This window comes from Jaculus jaculus, chromosome 6, assembly GCF_020740685.1.
Source record: "Jaculus jaculus isolate mJacJac1 chromosome 6, mJacJac1.mat.Y.cur, whole genome shotgun sequence".
NCBI lineage: Eukaryota > Metazoa > Chordata > Mammalia > Rodentia > Dipodidae > Jaculus > Jaculus jaculus.
In genome coordinates, this window is record NC_059107.1 from 115967954 (window position 1) to 115990083 (window position 22130).

Genomic DNA, 22130 nt, shown 5'->3' on the forward strand with positions numbered 1-22130 from the left:
CCCAGTTCTGTCACACAGAGATGGCTAAAATATCCTATACTGCAGTGGACCAAAGTTAGAAGATAAAGTTCTTAATGAAAGCTAGAATTCTCTAACCTTAACAAATCCCCTGGCTTGGTTGTTCATTCGTCACTTGTTGAATATTGAAGAAAAGTAAGTTCTCCTACAGTTGAGATGTTTATAAACATACAGTAAAGTATCTCCTTCAGGCAGAACACATAGTTTTTCTCAAGTAGGTGTGCAGCAGACAGATAAAAGGGGTGTGTATTTATGCCATAGATGCTTATAGGAGAATGCACTTGCTTAGAATTAGGCAAAATGTTCATTTACCTGAAGTAATTGCCGCTCTGGGGTAGCCAGATGGTGAGCACACCCATGTTCAAAGTAGGGTACCTTAATTTAGATCCAGATGGTCAGATTGAAAGCGGAAATTTACCCAAAGTAAATGAACATCTCATTCACTTTCAAAAAGGGACTGTTTTGCTTTGACAAACTTTGATTGGATCTATAACATGCCAAAGTGACAGAAAATGGAATAAAAATAGAAATACTTTTTCTATAAAAGATTACTTAGAGAGAAACCATGATCTCTGAATAAAGTAAGAAAATAATAATTGTGGCTCTCAAAGAGAATAGGGACTACTCTCTTGCCAGGATCTGTGGCTGGCATGACGGATTTTCTTTCTGGGCAGGCATATGCTCTTTTGTGGTTTCAGTGTACTTGGTTTGATGCTTTGTATTTCTTTTTTCTTGCATGAATGAACGATTATGTGATATTTAGTAAAAGCAATAAAACCAGCACATTGTTTTTATGCTGAAAGCAACCTTATCTCTCCCATTCAATTTGGTGAGTTTTACACAAGCAAGTGGGAGTATATATGGCTTTTTGCCCCTCTGCGGAAGGCTGTGAACTGAAAAAAATCTACAGAACAATTTGTTTCTGTGAAAACATTTTTATATGATTCCTTGATGGGTTTAGCTCCTTGTTTTTCTGCCAGACACACAATGCCATATGGTAAAACCGATGCTGGTCCAATGCTGGGTTTTATTCACAATTCAGCATGCTATTTGTAAGCAAAACCTACAGATCCTATATGTTTTAAAAAAGTGCTGATCATTTAATAATGATTCACTCAAGGGGATGTTCATACAGTGATTTTCTATAGTGCCAACTGGTTCTGGTTCAGTCATCTTGGGTACTCATAGAGGACCCCTCTTTTTTAAAGTGTTGGATTAGTTTGTGTTTTATTTATTTAGTTTAACCTTAGGGTCAATCTCTTCTGAATTTCTTTCCTATGGAGATGGACCTAGTTCTGGATTTCGCAGTATTTGTTTGGTTTGCATAGAATATTTGTTTCTTAAACTAAATTTTGCTTTTGTGTATGTGGATAGGCTTGAGAAAATGGTACAGGGCAGTGTAGTTTAGCATTGCTGGGGTTTTTGTTGGCATTTGGCCAGTGAAGAGTCATCTCTTCAGGCATGGTTTCAGCAAGTGATCCAAAAACAGGCAGGAACAATTATGTACTTTCCAAGCATGAAGTACTTCACAGAATATAAGTCACAGCATCTTTCCTATTCTCCCATCCCTCCTATACCTTCTGCACAGCAAGGATAACCATTGTGGTCACCACCACCACCATCACCTCCTTACTGTCGTTCATGGCATGCTTTTTACATCCTGATGGTATGTAACAATTTCTCCACATCTCCATACTTTTTCAAAGCCCTCCACCATCTTACATTCTACCAGTAGGAGTAGATGTTCTTGTTGTAGACAGAACAGCATCCAGGAAAATTTAATTGTTCCCTGCACTTCTACTTCCCTTGACAGTCTGAGAGGATTCATGGGCAGACATAGGTACATGATAGAGGTGGGGCTCTAAGGTGAGTCAGTGAGTCAGACTGCGTGACTTAGGGGGGCTGGATATGCCTAAGGGGTCAGGTTTTCTGGCTCTGTGCCTCCAGGCCTCAGCATGCCTGGAAGGAACATCCTAATTCCTGGGGATCTTAGGCATCAGCTATGTCGGAGTGGTGGGAAAAGAGTCCTCCCTGTGAAAGCACACTGACTCGTGAAGCTGACGCTTATGGTAACTGTTCAGACCTTTGCTTTGGGTTGCTAAACTAAACTAAAAAAGAATGAAGACTAATGATCAGAGAATGTACAAGGAAAGAAGTACAGAAATACTTTTTTTTTTTTTTTCGAGGTAGGGTCTCACTCTAGCCTAGGCTGACCTAGAATTCACTCTGTAGTCTCAGACTGGCCTTGAACTCATGGTGATCCTCTTACCTCTTCCTCCCCAAGTGCTGGGATTAAAGGTGTACACCACTGTGCCCAGCTGTTGTTTACTTTTAAATTTTTATATTATCAAATATTATTATTCTTTTTGGGTTGTGTTGCTGGATGGGAAAGTGTGTGTATGTTTAGGGTGTTCATTCTCCTTCTCTGAAGCTGTAACGAGGCAACCCAATTGTTTAGCTTGAAATTTTTTGGTTTTGTGTGTGTGTGTGTGTGTGGTGTAGGCATGTGTATGTGCAGATGCAGTTCCTCATGTGCATGTGTGTGCACGATGTCGTGGGGCCTCCTCTAGTACTCTTTCACCATGTTCCCCTGAGATGGTGTTTCACTGAACCTAGAGCTCACATTGTTCTTCAGTTAGACTGGCTGACCAGTAAGCTTCAGGGATCCTCATGTCTCTGCCCCTGCAGTTCTATGGTTACAGGTGTGTGTGGCCACACCTGGCTTTTTATGTGGGTGCAAGGGGTTGAACTCAGGTCCTCATGCTTGTGAAGCTTTTACCCACTGAATCACCTCATCCCAGCCCCAACTGTTTGGTTCTATGTCCTAACTCTGTCCTTGACTGCCTGCCTTGGTGATATTGACCAGTTTCCTATTTGTTCATATCTGGAGTTCTTATGGAAAATCAGGATAAGGAGATTTAATTTTATAGGGCTGTGTGAGGATTGCATGAGTAACACAGTGCCAAGAATACTGTCTGACAATGGGTAAGAACTACTGTGGGTATTAAATATTTTGATACTATTTCCATGAATGCAGATCTGCTCTTTGTTCTGGTACACATAGTATAGACTGCTGTTCTTGCTTTAGGGACTTTCCCTTGGTGTGGAAACAGTGGGGGAAATGGTCAGTGTTTCTGCTTCTAGTGTTCATATTCTTTTCTCTTTAAGCAGAATTCAACAAGACAAGGGAGGAATAAGAGCCTTACGATTATGAAGAAGAAAACAGAAAGAAAGGCAGTGACATTCCATGGGTAGAGAAACCCCAGGCTAAGAGAGAGGACTAAGGGAGCAGAAAGACTGGGGAAAACAGAGGAACTGCACAGCCCTTTGATTATATGGCACAATCCTCATCAGTGAGTACCAACCAGTGCAGGGTCTGGACAACAAGCAGAAAAATTCCAAATACTCAGGGCATGGGCATCACTCATTTTAAATATTGCTCCCAAGACTTCACATGGGTGTGGGCAATAGTGGTGCTTGATAATACATACCCTATCTAAAACAAGTGAAGCTCAGACACTAATTTTATTTATTCCTATACAAACCTACTATTATGGTCCAGGGAAGTAATTTTAGTGCATTATGGTACTCTTTATCAATGGTGATCCAGTACTCAGTTCTCATTTTTTGATAAGAGTACTTAGTACTGCATAAGTGGGGAAGCAGTTATGAGGATTGTGCTCTGTTTTTATAACACGATTATTCACATATGCACCACTTCCTACATACATATTGCTGGCATTATTGCATTATGTTTTTAGTTTACTAGAATGGTTATTTAAAAAATAGACTACACACTTGCTTAGAGTACTGAATATTCAGCAGGAGTACTTCTCTTCTGAAATGGCAGAGGTTTAATGACTCATTGAAGTACATAAAAACACACAGTCTAAACAAAGACCCATTTTGGCTTAAAATGTTTTGTCATTGGGTAAAGATTTGCATTTTGATTCACAACCTTAACTTGGAATGAGGCCTGTGTAACTTCTGTGACCTTGTAACTTGGTGCACTTTAAGGGAAATATATGAATCTTTTTTGGCTTTGTCACCATCTGTTCAAGGTAGTCAGTGGATGGCATAGTCAGTTCTTCAAGTCTTGATAATTTTTATGAACAAGCTTGAACTGTTGTAGTACTAGTTCAGTTGCAGTTGCTATTGAATTAAGATCAAAAAAATCTTTTTTTTTTTTTCACTGAGTGGTACATGTTATATGCATAGATGTGGCCTAGATGGACCTTGAAGATACTTCTTGCTATTTATGGGGCTCTCTTGGTTTTGGTGGATTCCAAAGTTCTGAATTAATCTAAACACCAACAGTGTTATGCAAATGTTTATTTTCTCTGCATATTTTAGCTTTATGAAAAAGGCAAACTGAAAATAATCGAGCAGAAATTGTTTTGCATCGCATACTGTAATTGTTTGGCTGTCTCAGCCAATGTGAATGCGTTACTTCTGCTGAGTGTTATCATAATGACTTGACACAAGTAACTCGCCTCGCGGACTTCCGCAGAAATAAGAAGAAATCAATTCTCTGTATCCTTCAGAGGCAGCACAGAGCTTTCAACCCTCCATCTCAGCTCAACCAAATGTCAAAAAGACAAGTTGTTAAGAAAATCAAGTAATTTATTTAGATAGAAGCAAATTAAAATACATGTATATTATTCACATTTTTCTAGTTATGCTAAAGTGACATTCTGGGAGTGACACTTCCAGAATGTCACTTTGGGGGTGGAATTTTTTATGGAAATAGAGTCATTAAAAGATAAAAACTATTTTGTTTACAATAGAAGGAGGAAAACAGACAACAAAATACTTGTATACATTATCTCCTGCCTTGTTTCAATTTTTCTCTTTTACACACAAACTTATGTGTACATGCACATACATTCCCTATTTATATTGTGTTTTAAAATGCTCTCATCTTTTAATGTTTTTTATATTTCTCATGTGCTATGTACTACTATTAACTCAAATTCACCTCAAGTTCTTTCAGACACCAACATTTCCTTCTCTGAATTACCCTTGAATGAGGCCTCTTTGATATTTTAAATGATACTGAACAGAAAGAAGTCTTATTTCCCCCAACTGAAGGCAACCTAGACTACAGGTGGTGGGGATGAAATTGTATTTGTGAAATCCTATAGACACTGTTGCCTGTGGAGGGCACTGACCTGAAACTGGCCCTCTCTGTGGGAAGGAGAGTTATCAGGTGAGATCATTAGGGATGGCCACTGAGACCTGATAGCCCCAGAGGATCCAAACAGCAGGTAGGGTGCTGACTTACATGTGTGTTCAAGCTTTTATCATTTTATTCTACGCTTCCTAGAGTCAGTGCATTCATTTCTCTACTCACTTCTGAGTTGTCAGCTTCCACTCCAGTTTCAACATCAATTCTTATGCTTCCTTCTCCATTGGGTCTTATTTGAATCCTTTGGGCTGGTGACTCTTCATTGGAGCTGTTTCTCTCACTCCTGAGAAAATGTTCAATATTGAGTGTTGGTCATCTCAACTGGGGAGAGCAGATGTTGCTGGCTTTAGTGGCTGGCTATATTGCTGCCATCCCACAGTGCAAAGGACAGCCTCCACAATAGATGTCTTTCCAGCCTAAATGGTCAGTTAACAACAAGGTTGAGAAACCCTGCCTAAGCAGTATGCAATGCCTCCTTGGTCAAGGCTTTTGGGATAACACCTGTTTAAGTTCATACTTAATTATTATTTTTTTTTTAGAGTTTAGAATCTATGCAAACATATCTATTTTTCCACCCTAATACTGAACACTCAAAACAACAATTAAGAGAAGCAAATGCATTATAGAACTTGTACAAATCTATTTAGTGTAGAATGATTTGACATTTTCTGATTTTTTTATTGTTTTTTCAAGGAAGGGTTGAGCTCAGGCTGTCCAGGAATTCTGTAGTCTCAGGGTGGCCTCGAACTCATGGTGATCCTCCTACCTCTTCCTCCCAAGTGCTGGGATTAAAGGCATGGCCCCGGCTTGAAACATTTTTAATAAGAGAGAGAGAGAGAGAGAGAGAGAGGGAGAGAGAGGGAGGGAGAGGAAGAGAGAATTGGTGCTGCTCAAGGGCCTTTAGTCACTGAAGTCAAACTCTAGATGCTTATACCACCTGGTACCCATGTGTGACTATGTGAGCATGCAGCACCTTATGTGTCTGGCTTGTTTGGGCTCTTGTGAGTTGAACCTGGGTCCTTATTAGGCTTTGCAGTCAAGTGCCTTAACTGTTAAGCCATCTCTCCAGCCATGATTTGAAATTTTTAAAGAACCTTATTTTAGTTTTTACTTTTGTCTGGTTATAAGATCTTGAGCCTGGAAAAGATCATAAATGTAATCTCTTCCAACTTCCCTTTTCCACCAAGGGGCTCCTTTGGATTTTTCTAAATACTGAATTGAAATTCAGTTGCAATAGTCATTAGGTGCCAGACTGTGAAATTGGTATTTCCTCATTTAGACATTATCAGAATATATGGTAGCCCTCTGTGCATAGATATATGCTGTGTGTATGAATTCATTAAGAATATTAATTACAAAAAAAGTCACCAGATGATCTTGATAGCTCTTTTTAACTCTTAGGATCAGTGGTTTAAACCTTCCCCATCATATTTATTTACCAAGTAAGGCAAAAAGAGACTGCATGACATGTTTCCTTTGCATAAATATTTGGCTTATGGATTTCTCATTAGCTCAAAGACATTTAGATCTTCTACATCTAATAAATTCCTACCAATTAATTACTTAAAGTAAAAGACAGTTTTGATTTTTACTTAAAAACTAATACATTTTAATTACAACCTCTCTGTTGAAGTCTTATAATAACTTTTTTACTGAGTATGATTAGTAGTTGGTGTGCATTTTTGTCTGTACTATTTGACTATAAAGATTTTGAAAAACAATCTATTTCCTTTCTTTCTATTGCTGGAATGCACGTGCATGTGTCCATAAGTATGTGGAAGAGAGCACATGTGTGTGAGTGTTTTTGGAGATTGATGTTGGGGATCTTCCTCAATTGCTGTCTACTTTCACCTTATTTAATGAGACATGGTCTCTTGCTGAGCCTAGAATAATTTGGCTCAACTAGATGACTAGGGAGTGTCAGGGATGACCTGCATTTCCCTTCCCTGTGCTTGGATTATAGGTGTGTACTACTGTGTGAGACATTTTACCTTGGAACTCAGGATCTGATCTTAGATCTTCATACTTGCATGGCAAATATTTTACCCATGAATAATCTTTCCAGTCCTGTCCATATGATTTTTCTCTAAAACCCTGTTAAGCACCTAACACAGTGAATAGCTTACATGGAGGAGATCATATCTATTTGTTAAATGTTGTAGTTACCTTCTTGTTGCTGGGACAAAGCACCTGACCAAAAGCAGCTGATGGGAGGAAGGTTTTTTACTTTGGTTTACAGTCTCAAGGGGAAGCTTCATGATCGCAGGGGAAAGATGGCATGAGCAGGGGCTGGAACTCATTTCTGCCATAGTAGGTTGAAAATAGCAGCAGGAGAGTGAGCTGAGTTCTTGAAAGTGGGAGCTAACTATAGCACCCCTAAGCCTACCTCTAACAGTATACCTTCTCCAGAAAGGCTCTAGCTCACAAATTGCCACCAGCTGTGGCCCAAGTATTCAGGACACACAAGTTTATGGGAAACATCTTATTCAAATCACTACATTACAAGTTTGGAATTGGAGTTCTCAGATACTTGAATATTAAAAGGGAATGTTTTTCTTCATATAAAATTCCAAGGGTATCTTTTAAGTAGCTTCATGAGAGAAATAGTAAGCTCAGTAAATTTTTTAATTAATAAATTGAAAGATAAGATTCACAACAATTGTATAATGTAAAAGCACAGGAAAACAAAATCATAAATGGGTGTATTGTGACATAAAGGTATTTACATTTTATTAAGAAAAATTGTATTACTATCAACAGACATACTCAGATCAATGTGTTTTTCATAAATTTGAAAAACGTAGTCTTTGTTATCTAGAGTTGAATTAAACCATTGTTTGTAAGTTATGACTAAGAATTAATTTTACTGTTTCTGATATGTAATTAGCTTTTAATTAGATGAACATGTGAGTTCTAGGCCCAGCTTGTGAAAATTGTCTTTGTATTTTTGGATAAACCTTAGTGGATCTATATTTTTTATTTCAGAAATTTATAAGAGTGGGACAATTTGTTTCCAATATTTCTTTCATCTTTTGTATATATGAAGATTTATAGCTAAAATTTCTCTCTCATATATTATCTCATTTTATCATTTTGGCAGTTTTGTGAGCAAAGCCAAGAACACATTATTATTTTCTTTGTATTAATGAAAAAAAAAAAAACAAGCTCAGGCAGTTCAATGAATGAACGAAGCCTGGTGTATAGCAACCCAGTGCTGATTACAAGAGAACACTTACAGACCTTCACTGTGCAATGATCAGAAGTAATCTTTAAAAACTTTCTATTTTTATTTCAATATTTAACCTTAAAAGTACACCCATGATGATAGATATAAACTTCATGCTTATAAAATGGTGTAAAAATTTATGCCTTCTTGTTGAGCCAGGGGCAGATGCTCCATGAAGTCATGGGCTGAGAATATTTTGAAGGCAAATTCCAACTCAGTTTGAGACTGTATCATGATAGATGAACCATGTAGACCATGGTTGATGGTGAGGTGATAGTGAGCTACTCATGGGGAATGGATAGAGGAGTGGTGGTGAGATACTCATGGAGGATGGAGAGGGCAGTGGTGGTGAGATAATCATGGAGGATGAAGAAGACAGTGGTGGTGAGATACTCATGGAGGATGGAGAGGGCAGTGGTGGTGAGATACTCATGGAGGATGGAGAGGACAGTGGTGGTGAGATACTCATGGAGGATGGAGAGGACAGTGATGGTGAGATACTCATGGAGGATGGAGAGGGCAGTGGTGGTGAGATAATCATGGAGGATGGAGAGGGCAGTGGTGGTGAGATAATCATGGCGGATGGAGAGGGCAGTGGTGGTGAGATACTCATGGAGGATGGAGAGGGGCATGGTGGTGAGATACTCATGGAGGATGGAGAGGGCAATGGTGGTGAGATAATCATGGAGGATGGAAAGGGCAATGGTGGTGAGATAGTCATGGAGGATGGAGAGGGCAGTGGTGGTGAGATACTCATGGAGGATGGAGAAGGGAGTGGTAGTGAGATACTCATGGAGGATGAAGAGGAAAGTGGTGGTGAGATACTCATGGAGGATGGAGAGGGCAATGGTGGTGAGATATTCATGGAGGATGGAAAGGGCAATGGTGGTGAGATAGTCATGGAGGATGGAGAGGGCAGTGGTGGTGAGATACTCATGGAGGATGGAGAAGGGAGTGGTAGTGAGATACTCATGGAGGATGGAGAAGGGAGTGGTGGTGAGATACTCATGGAGGATGAAGAGGACAGTGGTGGTGAGATACTCATGGAGGATGGAGAGGGCAGTGTTGGTGAGATAATCATGGAGGATGGAGAGGGCAATGGTGGTGAGATAATCATGGAGGATGGAGAGGGCAGTGGTGGTAAGATACTCATGGAGGATGGAGAGGGGCATGGTGGTGAGATACTCATGGAGGATGGAGAGGGGCATGGTGGTGAGATACTCATGGAGGATGGAGAGGGCAATGGTGGTGAGATACTCTTGGAGGATGGAGAGGGGCATGGTGTTGAGATACTCATGGAGAATGGAGAAGGGAGTGGCGGTGAGATACTCATGGAGGATGGAGAGGGCAGTGGTGGTGAGATAATCATGGAGGATGGAGAGGGGAGTGGTGGTGAAATACACATGGAGGATGGAGAGGGCAGTGGTGGTGAGATAATCATGGAGGATGGAGAGGGCAGTGGTGGTGATATAATCATGGAGGATGGAGAGGGCAGTGGTGGTGAGATAATCATGGAGGATGGAGAGGGCAGTGGTGGTGAGATACTCATGGAGGATGGAGAGGGCAATGGTGGTGAGATAATCATGGAGGATGGAGAGGGCAGTGGTGGTGATATAATCATGGAGGATGGAGAGGGCAGTGGTGGTGAGATACTCATGGAGGATGGAGAGGGCAGTGGTGGTGAGATAATCATGGAGGATGGAGAGGGCAGTGGTGGTGAGATACACATGGAGGATGAAGAGGGCAGTGGTGGTGAGATACTCATGGAGGATGAAGAGGAAAGTGGTGGTGAGATACTCATGGAGGATGGAGAGGGCAGTGGTGGTGAGATAATCATGGAGGATGGAGAGGGCAGTGGTGGTGAGATACTCATGGAGGATGAAGAGGACAGTGGTGGTGAGATACTCATGGAGGATGGAGAGGGCAGTGGTGGTGAGATAATCATGGCGGATGGAGAGGGCAGTGGTGGTGAGATACACATGGAGGATGAAGAGGGCAGTGGTGGTAAGATACTCATGGAGGATGAAGAGGAAAGTGGTGGTGAGATACTCATGGAGGATGGAGAGGGCAGTGGTGGTGAGATACTCATGGAGGATGAAGAGGAAAGTGGTGGTGAGATACTCATGGAGGATGGAGAGGGCAGTGGTGGTGAGATAATCATGGAGGATGGAGAGGGCAGTGGTGGTGAGATACTCATGGAGGATGGAGAGGGCAGTGGTGGTGAGATACTCATGGAGGATGGAGAGGGCAGTGGTGGTGAGATACTCATGGAGGATGGAGAGGGCAGTGGTGGTGAGATAATCATGGAGGATGGAGAGGGCAGTGGTGGTGAGATACTCATGGAGGATGGAGAGGGCAATGGTGGTGAGATAATCATGGAGGATGGAGAGGGCAGTGGTGGTGATATAATCATGGAGGATGGAGAGGGCAGTGGTGGTGAGATACTCATGGAGGATGGAGAGGGCAGTGGTGGTGAGATAATCATGGAGGATGGAGAGGGCAGTGGTGGTGAGATACACATGGAGGATGAAGAGGGCAGTGGTGGTGAGATACTCATGGAGGATGAAGAGGAAAGTGGTGGTGAGATACTCATGGAGGATGGAGAGGGCAGTGGTGGTGAGATAATCATGGAGGATGGAGAGGGCAGTGGTGGTGAGATACTCATGGAGGATGAAGAGGACAGTGGTGGTGAGATACTCATGGAGGATGGAGAGGGCAGTGGTGGTGAGATAATCATGGCGGATGGAGAGGGCAGTGGTGGTGAGATACACATGGAGGATGAAGAGGGCAGTGGTGGTAAGATACTCATGGAGGATGAAGAGGAAAGTGGTGGTGAGATACTCATGGAGGATGGAGAGGGCAGTGGTGGTGAGATAATCATGGAGGATGAAGAGGACAGTGGTGGTGAGATACTCATGGAGGATGGAGAGGGCAGTGGTGGTGAGATAATCATGGAGGATGGAGAGGGCAGTGGTGGTGAGATACTCATGGAGGATGGAGAGGGCAGTGGTGGTGAGATACTCATGGAGGATGGAAGAGGGAAGTGGTGGTGAGATACTCATGGAGGATGGAGAGGGCAGTGGTGGTGAGATACTCATGGAGGATGGAGAGGGCAGTGGTGGTGAGATACTCATGGAGGATGGAGAGGGCAGTGGTGGTGAGATACTCATGGAGGATGAAGAGGGCAGTGGTGGTGAGATACTCATGGAGGATGGAGAGGGCAGTGGTGGTGAGATAATCATGGAGGATGGAGAGGGCAGTGGTGGTGAGATTCACATGGAGGATGAAGAGGGCAGTGGTGGTGAGATACTCATGGAGGATGAAGAGGAAAGTGGTGGTGAGATACTCATGGAGGATGGAGAGGGCAGTGGTGGTGAGATAATCATGGAGGATGGAGAAGGGCGTGGTAGTGAGATAATCATGGAGGCTCGAGAGTGGAGTAGTTGGGAGATACTCATTAAGAATGGAGAGGTCAGTGGTGGTGAGATACTCATGGAGCATGGAGAACGGAATTGTGGGGAGATAATCATGGAGAATGGAAAGGGGCGTGGTGGTCAGATATTTATTAAGGAAAGATTCTTTGAGAGAAAGTACTTCAGAATTCGTTAATGATTAAAAAGGGTCTAAAATTAATTTGCCTTATATAAGGTTTCATAGGGGAAATCTTTAACTTTTGTTATGAGCAATTCTTTTTAAATTAGTGGTATGTTATTTTTTAAATGTACTTAAATTCATCTTCATTTGTAAAAACAGACTATTAAAATGTAGAAGTTACTCCAGTTAGTTTTAATGAGCTATAGTTTAATTTGACAATGTATGCACATTTGATATATGTATACACATCAACAGATTTTTTTAAATAGATATCCTTTATATACCTGGTCTTCCAAGGAGGAGGCATATATGTATATATACATAAACACTGTATTTTTCCCTTAAGGACATATCTATGATAACATTTAATTTATAAATTAGGTACATGAAGTGATTAACAGATAGTAATATGTTAGAACAATTTAATACTCTGTTCTAATAAAAGATATACAAGTATGGTCTCTCCTTAGCACAAATCTCAATTGTTGACTGTGGGTGACTGAAACTACACAAAGGGAAGCCACATATAGGGAGGAGCTGCTATCATAAAATCAGTGGTCCCTGGAGTATACATAGAAATACATGTTATGTGAAGCAACTGTGAATCAGGGGCTGCTGCTCTTTACCTGCTGCTCAGTGATGGGGGCCTTGCCACTTTTCCAACCCCTACCTGAGCTTTGTAAAAGTTTGGAGGTAGACTTGGTTATTTCTTCAACCCTGGAAGGTTTAGGAATTACCAAAGCTTATATGTTCAAAAAAAGTTTTAGAGCCATACCTTAGACCAAGATTTAACAGAGTTCAAATCATTTTTTCTTATCAAAACAAGATTACATGTTGTTGGATTCTGAGGGGACAGATATTTCTCAGGGAAGGTCTATTAGGTTTTTTTTTTTTTCTTTTTCTTTATTTGAGGGCAACTTTTTGATTTCAGTTTTATTATCTTTATATGTTGTATGTCCTAGGCTTCAGGGAAGAAAGTGATATCTACCCCCAAAAAGAGAAACATTATTTCCCAATATTTGCCAATGTGCCAGGGAGTTGTTTTCCTGTAGTGCAATGTTTCATCCAACAAGGAGTGCTCTGAGCTTAGAGAGTTTACTTTCATTGAGACAAAACTTCCCGGAAGAACTTTTATTGTGAGGGCAGTACATTATGTATCAGTTGTACTTTGATGTTCATAAATTTAGGCTTAATTAGGAAACAAGCATGTTTTCCAGTTTGGCAAGATATATGATTAGCAGAAGCATGTGATGTGGCTGTCCCATAATTTAAGCTGCACATGTAATTGAAATGTTGTTTTCTTTTTTTCCAGATTCCTTGGTATTACTCAGTTTTCACCTACACATGCCAGAAAGGCGTTTCCATGTTTTGATGAACCAATCTACAAAGCCACTTTCAAAATCAGCATCAAACATCAAGCAACCTACTTATCTCTCTCTAATATGCCAGTGGAAACGTCCGTGTTTGAGGAAGATGGATGGGTGACAGATCACTTTTCTCAGACCCCTCTTATGTCCACATATTATTTAGCCTGGGCGATTTGCAACTTCACATACAAAGAAACTACCACCAAGAGTGGGGTTGTAGTAAGTATTTTCAGTCTAATGATGTTTGGGGATAAAGTATGTTCTGTAAACTAACCAGATTTCTTGGTTAACAATGAATCACTTATTTTGAAGCCTGTCCTTAATCCCTGGGGACAAAGTGTCTTCCTGTTTTCAGAGAGCCGAAGAGGAACTAATTTTCTACACTTTGCCCTCTTATTCCTTTAACCACTTTCACCCTCGTTGCTCATGTTTCTTTTTCTCCTCATATTTGCCTCAACTCTTGGGTCCCTTAAGAATAGCTATTGTCCTTTCTGGGAAATTTCCTCTTTCTATTGTCTGCTCTCTGTATTGTGAAATCTTTCAAATGTAAGAAAATGTGATAACACAATAAACTTCATATTTCTACTATCCAGATCTATCAAGAAAGACATATTCAGGCAGGAGAGATGGTTTAGTGGTTAAGGAGCTTGCCTATGAAGCCTAAGCATCCAGGTTTGATTCCCCAGTACCCACATAAGCCAGAGGCACTAGGTGAAGCCTGCGTCTGGAGTTCATTTGCTGTGGCTAGAGGCTATGGTTGCCCATTCCCTCTCACTCTCTTTTTCTCTCTACCTCTCTCTCTCTCAAATAAATAAAATAATAATAAATAATAATAGACAAAAAAGAAATATTGAACTGAAAGGCATATTAAATAGAACTGAAGCCCTTTGTAGTCCTTCCTGACCTCATTGTCTTAGATGCAACCAGAACACTGAACTAGGTACTACATGTTTACCATTTCCAATCATATTATTGTAATTAATATGTGTATATTAATTACAATTAGTATATTACAAGTAACATTTATATGTGTGTATATTGAACTAATTATAAAGAACATGCTTTAAAATTTTATGTATGAACTTTTTATATGTCACTCTGCAACTTATAGTTGTTTCATCTAATTTTCTTAGAGCACAAAATACAATGAACATTAAATGTATAGTAAGGGTCAACTAGATTTTCTTTGATTGCCCTCATTTATGACATTATAATATTCTAGGTACCTTTCACATTCTGTTGCATTACATTTTGCTAGGCCAGCCATGCTGAATGAACAGGTTCTTCCCCATTTCAATGGCTTGTACAATAAGTATGCATTTGTGTAAATTTTCATATTAACTGTAAAGGTAGTAAGCTTTCTTTCCCACATGAGTAAGTTTAAGTTTAACGAGGTTGAGTAACGTGCCCAGGGACAAGAGCCAGAAGTCAGATCATTTGGTTTTATCCCAAGGTTTGAGTTCTTTCTCCTGTGCCTTAGCGACTTTGTGTTTTGCTCCTTCACCTACGTGGTTTTGATAGCCCAGCTTGTGATTCTCCTGCCCCATAGCTCTTATACTCAGTGTTCCTTTAACATGACACAAATGGTGAATAGAAATCTATATTTTTAATCTGTATAGAGTTCATTGCTCTACAATAATCTGAATTTTGAAAAGTAATCTTGGCTAGAGAAATTTTTCTCACGGTTACTTTTAATTTAAATCACTGTGGAGCCTGTTTAAAAAAAGATCCGCTTGCATGCAAAATTAGTTCCATTAGTAAAAAAATGAAAGAGGGACTCATCTGTGTAATCATTAAAAAAATACCCTAAACACTGCTTATAAAGGGCTAGCAGGCATTTTACTGTTTTGGATTTATAATCATTTGAAAGTGTGCATTCCTCTAATGCCTGCTCATGTCTTGTATGGACATTTCAAGACTGTACTCATTGGACCATACACAGAAAAGGAACATGAAGACATCTCATTTCCTTTTGCATCTTCAAAAGTTGATGATTGACTTGCTATGGGTTAGCTAGAATAAAGTACACTGGCAATGCTTTTGCCTAGTGTGTATGTGTGTGTGTGTGTGTGTGTATATATATATATATATATATATATATATATATATATATATACACACTTAAAGTACCTTAAATGTGTTCTTATCCCTGCACAATTATGCTTGTTGCTAAGTGACCCATTTTTAAAGCCTGACACACTCTAATTATCTAGAGGCAACTTTTTATTGGCATCAAGAATCTCTAAGTAATTAGTAAACATTCTAAAATCCCTATTTAATAAATTTGTATGTAGAAAAGATAAAAACATACTACCAGAGAACATTAAAAGGTCAACTGAAATAAAATTTTAGATTGTATAATCTGAAAGTACCAAAATCAGTAAAAAAGAAAACAGAATTGCCATTGGGAACTCTTGTTTATCCACTGTGGAAATACAGTTTGAAACTCAACTTTCTTGTTCTGTCACCTCTTTGAAATTCAATCTATCTTATTTTCACTGCTTTTCCCCTTTATTACTGGGAGCACATGGGAATGACATTTCTCAACCCTTAGCAGCTGCAAGGAGAGGAGGGTGAGCATCAGAGTCTTGGCTGTGGGATGGCCACGTGGAGTCCAGGTGGCCATATCAGATCAGCAGCTGAAGCAATTTCCTTTGAGCTTCAAGAAAGGAACTTGGGTAGCATATTAATACAACATAGCTGAGTTGTAGCAGTGCCTGAGGTGTAAATGTTTGAAGCATCATCATCACCATCAACTACTTTGTAAGCTACCCACATTTTGCAAAGCATTATTCCAAATAATTGCAAAGATAAAAAGTCAAAGATCCCTCTGCTACTGGGATTGCAAATTCAAATATCATATTGAATCTCAACCTGTGGATGTTATGTTTACCCATCCCTAAAATGGCTTAACATTTTTCTAACTAGTTGTCAATGTTTACAAATTGAGAGATTGCACATCAAATGATTTCTGACTCCTCTTGAAATAAAAAATCAAAACGTGTTATATTACTTGGTACACACTTCCACCTGGCAATATTTTAGTTCATTTACTCCTATGAGAGATATTTATTGATGAGATGCCAGACATTGTTCTAGACCTTGATGATGCAGAAGAAAGCTGCAGAAGTTCTTGTTCTCAGGGATCTTGTGTTCTGAGAGAGGCCAGAAACAACCTCTTGTGTGCTATGTCAGGTGCTGATTCATGCTGGGAAAGAAGGCAGTATGCCAGGACTGAGCAGTGCTGGTTTGTTTTCACTGGACATTTTTCTTTCCAGTGTAACTTAGTCCAGACCACTTTTGTTCTTTTGTGCTCAGTCTACTTCACAGTTGTGTATTAGTTGTCTCAATCCAGTAGACATTTGGATTTTAGCATTGATCTAAGAACATCATTCACGAGGGTAATCAGGGACTGTGTGTAGGGAAAACAAAAAATTCCCAAACTCTGAATTAGTGTCACTAGTCTTCATTAGTTGTCAAGTAGAAGTTGAAGAAGCTAATCTCAAGACAATTAGAGGAGGGAGAAATGGCTGACAGTCTGGAACTGGGGATAGGCTTCATGGAGGAGAGAAGATCTAGTAGGGAACTGAATGGTGGTTGGGTCCCAGAGAAGCAGACGTTATGTACCTGCAGTTTTTGGTGGGGGGAGATGTTAATAGGCAAAAATACAGAGCAGGGGAGCCTCTGCAGCAAATGATGTAGTATTATGGTTATAGACTATATCTTAGAATCAGTTAGCTCTGTTCAGAAATTTTGTGTTGCTTCTCTGTGACCTTGGCTAATTATTTCATATCTGTTAGTTCTGGTGCTCTTGCATGAATTCTTTTTTAACCATGTTTTTCTAATTATTATAATGCCATAACAAACTATTCCCAAGCTGGTCAACTAAGAAATTATTCTCAAATGCCTTGTGTTTAAAAAAAAATTGGGGGGGGGATGTTGAGGGATTTGATGGGCACAGTTGGAGCCACTTCAGTTCAGTTATATGTGTGCATCAGACAGGGAAGCATTGAATCAGGTAATAACCTGCAAAATAGGCCCAAATCCCTTGGAAATGACACTTACCTGTTATACTATTAATATTCTGAGATGTCAGCTGAGGTTGCTAGTCACAGCATCTGTGTGTTGCTGTTCCACATGGCCTAGGTTTACTTCAAACTGGTGGCTTCAGGGAGGTTGGGTTCCTTATGTGGTGGTTTAGGGCACCAAAATTAAGTGTCCCAAAAGAACTAGATCAAAGCTATTTAAGTCTTCGTTACTTAGTTTCAGATATCACACAGAATCATTGCTGCTGTATAATTCTGAGTACAAGTGAGTTGCTAGGGATAGCTCAGAATCAACGGGAAGAGGATATACACAACTAACTCATGATGGGAAGAGTGTCAAAGAATTTGTGGCCCTTTTAAAAAAATTAATAGTTAACTTTCTGTTTAGAAGTTATTTACAATCAAAACCCACTTAGTTGATGCAGTCTATATCAGGCTGACATTTGTGGCTCACAATCTTACCAGCCAATCTAGGTCCAGGTGTAGAGGAGATGAATTGGGTTTGGTTTCTTGGACATGGATGGCTCCTCTCACTTGGCAGTCCTATTAGCTAGAGAACCAAGTTAGTTATTCTCCTGCCCCTAACCCACAGACAATGATGAGGCCAGAAAATGATTATTGTAACATGTCATTTGTATTTCAGAATGGAGAAATTGGTCACTGGCCCATTGCCTTTCTGAAATCCAACTGGCCACTTGTTGTCTATTCCTTAATTATAGCTCAGTGTTGTTACCTGTGAGTATTTTTTCTGGGTATTTGGCTTCCTCCTTTGGGGGGAGGGGCGGGGAGAGAGAATAAGAGTGCACACATGCCACCATGAGTGAGAAGGTCAGAGGACAATCTAGGGGTATTGCTACTCACCTTCCACCTGCTTGAAACAGGGTCTCTCTTGTCCACTTCTGTGAACCCTAGGCTAGTAGGCCTGTGAGCTTTGAGATTTTCCTACTTCCACTACCTCCCGTTGCCACAAGTGCAGGACAACTTGTGCCCTGTTTCACTAGGTCCTGGGATGTGAGGTTAGTTGTCAGGCTTGTGCAGCAAGTGCTTTTAGTTACAGAAGCTTCTCCTCTACTTGTGCTTTTAGTTTTGCCTTTGAAGGTATTCTGTGTTTACCGTTGAATTGTTATTGTTACTGCTATTAACCTGGGGGTCCAAGGGTTAATGCTTATTTTGTGGTGCTCTGTTACTTTAAGTTTAAGAAAGTAAAGTACACTTATATAAAAAACTTTTAGATTTAATCTATTAGGTTATATCCACTCCATTAGACAAGGTTATACATATAGGTCTCTTTAAGATGAACTTTTCTCTTTTTTGAGGCTTTGTGTGGCAAAGATTCCATGATATTCATTATTTAACAGAGAGACTTCATGAGTCATGCCCTTATGATTTTTAGAAAGACTTTTGTCTTTTTGCAAAGGCCATAAGGTACCACTTTAAGAGTTTCTGGGGGCTTTGAAAAATAGTATTCTTGGTTTAATCTTTAGCCCACATTTTTTCATGGTCAGTTATAATCCTTTTTTTCTTTTTGAAACTGTTTCTTACCTTGAGAATCTTCTGCCATCTATCTAAGGAGGCTGGGAAGGTGGAAAGTTTTAATTTCAAATCCAGTGTATACTAGCTCTTATATATTTCCTCTAAGCTTTGCTTGAAAACTGGGCTGGTTATTTTTAAGCTTATCTCCTCCTTGCCACCTTCTTCTCCTCCTCATCCTCTTCTACCTTCATGGATGGTGATAAGATATAGGTGCCATTCTCAGAGTTCTACCTGGAAATCTCTTTAGCTCAAAAGTTATTTTTTTCTATTTTTCCAGTTGTAATGTAGTTAACTAGGTGAGTGATCTTACACCCACTGTAAAACAAAAGTCCCCTTTAAAAATCACATCTGCCTTGTTTTTCCAGCCCACTGACTTCTGCTCCCCTCCCCCAAGGCTTTTGCAGGCTTGCCCACGGTTATTCCCAAAACCAATGCTGCATATTTTGAGGCTTTTGTTATGGAAGAGTCCTACTTCCAAAATTGATTCCAATTAATATTTATGAATAAGAAACCATCCTAAAATTTACCAATGAAACTTTTTATGCTCACAGCTAGTGGGTCAATACAGAGCAGGGAATGACTCAGCTTCTCTTCACAGTGTGTAGGGCCCCAGCTAGAGAGGTTCATTTCCTAGGAATGACAGTGGCTGAGAAGCAGAGTGACAGTTTCTTTGTCAAGTGTGTCTACTTGATGTTGGCTGTTATATTCAATCCCAATTGTGTTCTCAAGTGGAACATCTGTCAATAGTTTCTCCCTGTGGCCTGAGCTACCTTGTAGCATGGTAGCATGGTGTTGCTGGACTGGTTAGTGGTGATTCTAGCCACTGACGGTGCATATATCAAGAGAACTATGATGTTTATCCCATTATTAAAGATTAAATAAATTGTATTCACTGTAGTCTTTTTATGTTACTTTTTTTTTTTTTTTTTTTTTTTTTAGCAATGCTGTGCTATCCTTTCTTAACCAACCTAAAAATTTGAACAGTGTCACTTTTGGTAAATTCTGTGAACTATAAGTTATATTTGGCCCATATTCTAAGGGAAGTGACAAAGACACCGTCTTTCACTGCATGTCATGTCCTAGAATATGTACCACCCTTTCAAAACTACTACAATTGTCATAAATATTATAAAGGATTGAGTATATAAAACATGATCTCCATGCCCGAAGTGGTACTCATTGTAAGGATAGTGTAAGAGAAAAGCAAAAGAGACCACTGGACTTGATCACTACAGGCAGACTGTTTATTTAGAGAAAACAGTGAGGGGCCACAGCTTTCCTGCAGGATGGAGACTGAAGCACTGAGCCCGGATGGGGTATAAGTTTATAAGGAGGATCCTAAGAAAAACAGACTGGACCAGGTACAGATGGTAAGAAAATTATAGCTGTTTGTGTCCTTGTTCAGAATAGGCATTTTCAGCCAGAAATGTCTAAGGGAGGATACTCAGATGGTTTCTGGTCCTTCAAGGCCATCTAGGCTAAATGGAGTACATCAATCAGGGAAGGGTGCCAAAGGTGCCAAGCCAAATCCCTCAGTAGTTTTTTTTTTTAGTGAGCTTTAGGGATAGTTAACTTTTTAGTTCCATTTAGTTTTCAGGGAAGGCTATTAACCCTTCACTTATTCTGATGATTTTAGTCAAATTGATGACATATTCAGATATTACATAAGGGAGTATGTAAATTTGAAAGGTAGATGGAAACTTAAATCATGGAAGGGATTGGTGGTGGTTTAAATTTTGAAATATTGTTCAAGTGACAGTAAAAGCCACTGGAAAGTTAAAAGCTGGAGATGTGATATGTGTAATTTTGATCTTATACTTAGGAAATATGTACAATATATATGGATAGGAGGAAACTGGAACCAGAGGTCCATTGAGTTAGAACAATTTGAAATAGAGTAACTATAATTGAAATGGATAGGATAGTATAGATATGGAAGTCATTCGAAGAGATGAATTAGTAAAACCAGGAGTGGGACAAGTGATAGGAAAAAGAAATCTTAGGGGTACCACAGATCAAGGACTCAAGAACAACTTTAAAGTTCAAGGTAAAATAGCTGTATGGTTTCTGTTTACTTTTAATTTGCTACTGCAACAGATGAAGGTTTTTGTTTTCCAAGGGAAACCTTTCAGAGGCATGAGCTAGGCCGATTTGTTCTATTAAAAGGGTTATGTAGAATTTTATTGACATTTTTTAGTAATAGCAAAAAACTTAAGATCTCAAAAAGAGGGAAATGTGTTAGAAATAGATTGGGATGATCAAGGAGATCCAGGTCAGACAGGCCTGGGGTTGGAATGCCAGAGGAATTTGGGAATCCTACTTCAGGTACATGCTGTGTGTATGTTCTTTTTTTCCAGGTAAGGTTTCACTCTAGTCCAGGCTGATCTGGAATTCACTATGTAGTCTCAGGGTGGCCTCGAACTCACAGCAATCCTCCTACCTCTGCCTCCCAAGTGTGTGTGCTACCATGCCTGGCTGGGAGTATGTTCTGTCCACAAAGGGACTTTCTAGAGAAGGCATACTGGGGGAAATGTATTACAGTTGCCAGAAATATACTTTTCAACGTTTTCTTTTGGTTTGTTTGTTTAGACTAACTACAACAGGAAAGACAGACAAAATTTATAGGAAAGGGCACACATGCACACATGCACTGAACATTTCTGATGCTCATTGGTTCTGCTGATGGGGTTCTGTAGATACACTTAAAGTATGGAACTTTCGGGCTGGAGAGATGGCACTTGCCTGTGAAGCCTAAGGACCCCGGTTCGAGGCTCGGTTCCCCAGGTCCCATGTTAGCCAGATGCACAAGGGGGCGCACGCGTCTGGAGTTCGTTTGCAGAGGCTGGAAGCCCTGGCGCGCCCATTCTCTCTCTTCCTCTATCTGTCTTTCTCTCTGTGTCTGTCGCTCTCAAATAAATAAATAAATTAATTAATTTAAAAAAAAGTATGGAACTTTCATTCTGTGTAGTTTTCTACTGAAAACAAAATTAGATCTCACTTTAATAAGTGAATTGGATGAGTCCAGGTTATTGTACTTGTAGTTTATTTTACAAAGTCATATGAATAATAGGAATCCTGTTCTTAGTAGACATTCTTTTGGAGTGCATTGCAAATGTAATAATGTTCCAGGTTAAAGAGAAAGAAATCATAACAAAGTA

The 22130-nt window shown here is 39.9% G+C and overlaps 1 protein-coding gene across 1 annotated transcript in view; it reads left to right on the forward strand.

The window, feature by feature from the left end:
• The window catches only part of Trhde (thyrotropin releasing hormone degrading enzyme), a 441021-nt gene that overhangs the window by 4322 nt on the left and 414569 nt on the right, over positions 1-22130 (forward strand). Inside the window, exon 2 of the mRNA XM_004650112.2 lies at positions 13339-13612. Coding sequence (XP_004650169.1) covers positions 13339-13612 — 274 coding nt within the window. The remainder of the gene's footprint in view (positions 1-13338; positions 13613-22130) is intronic.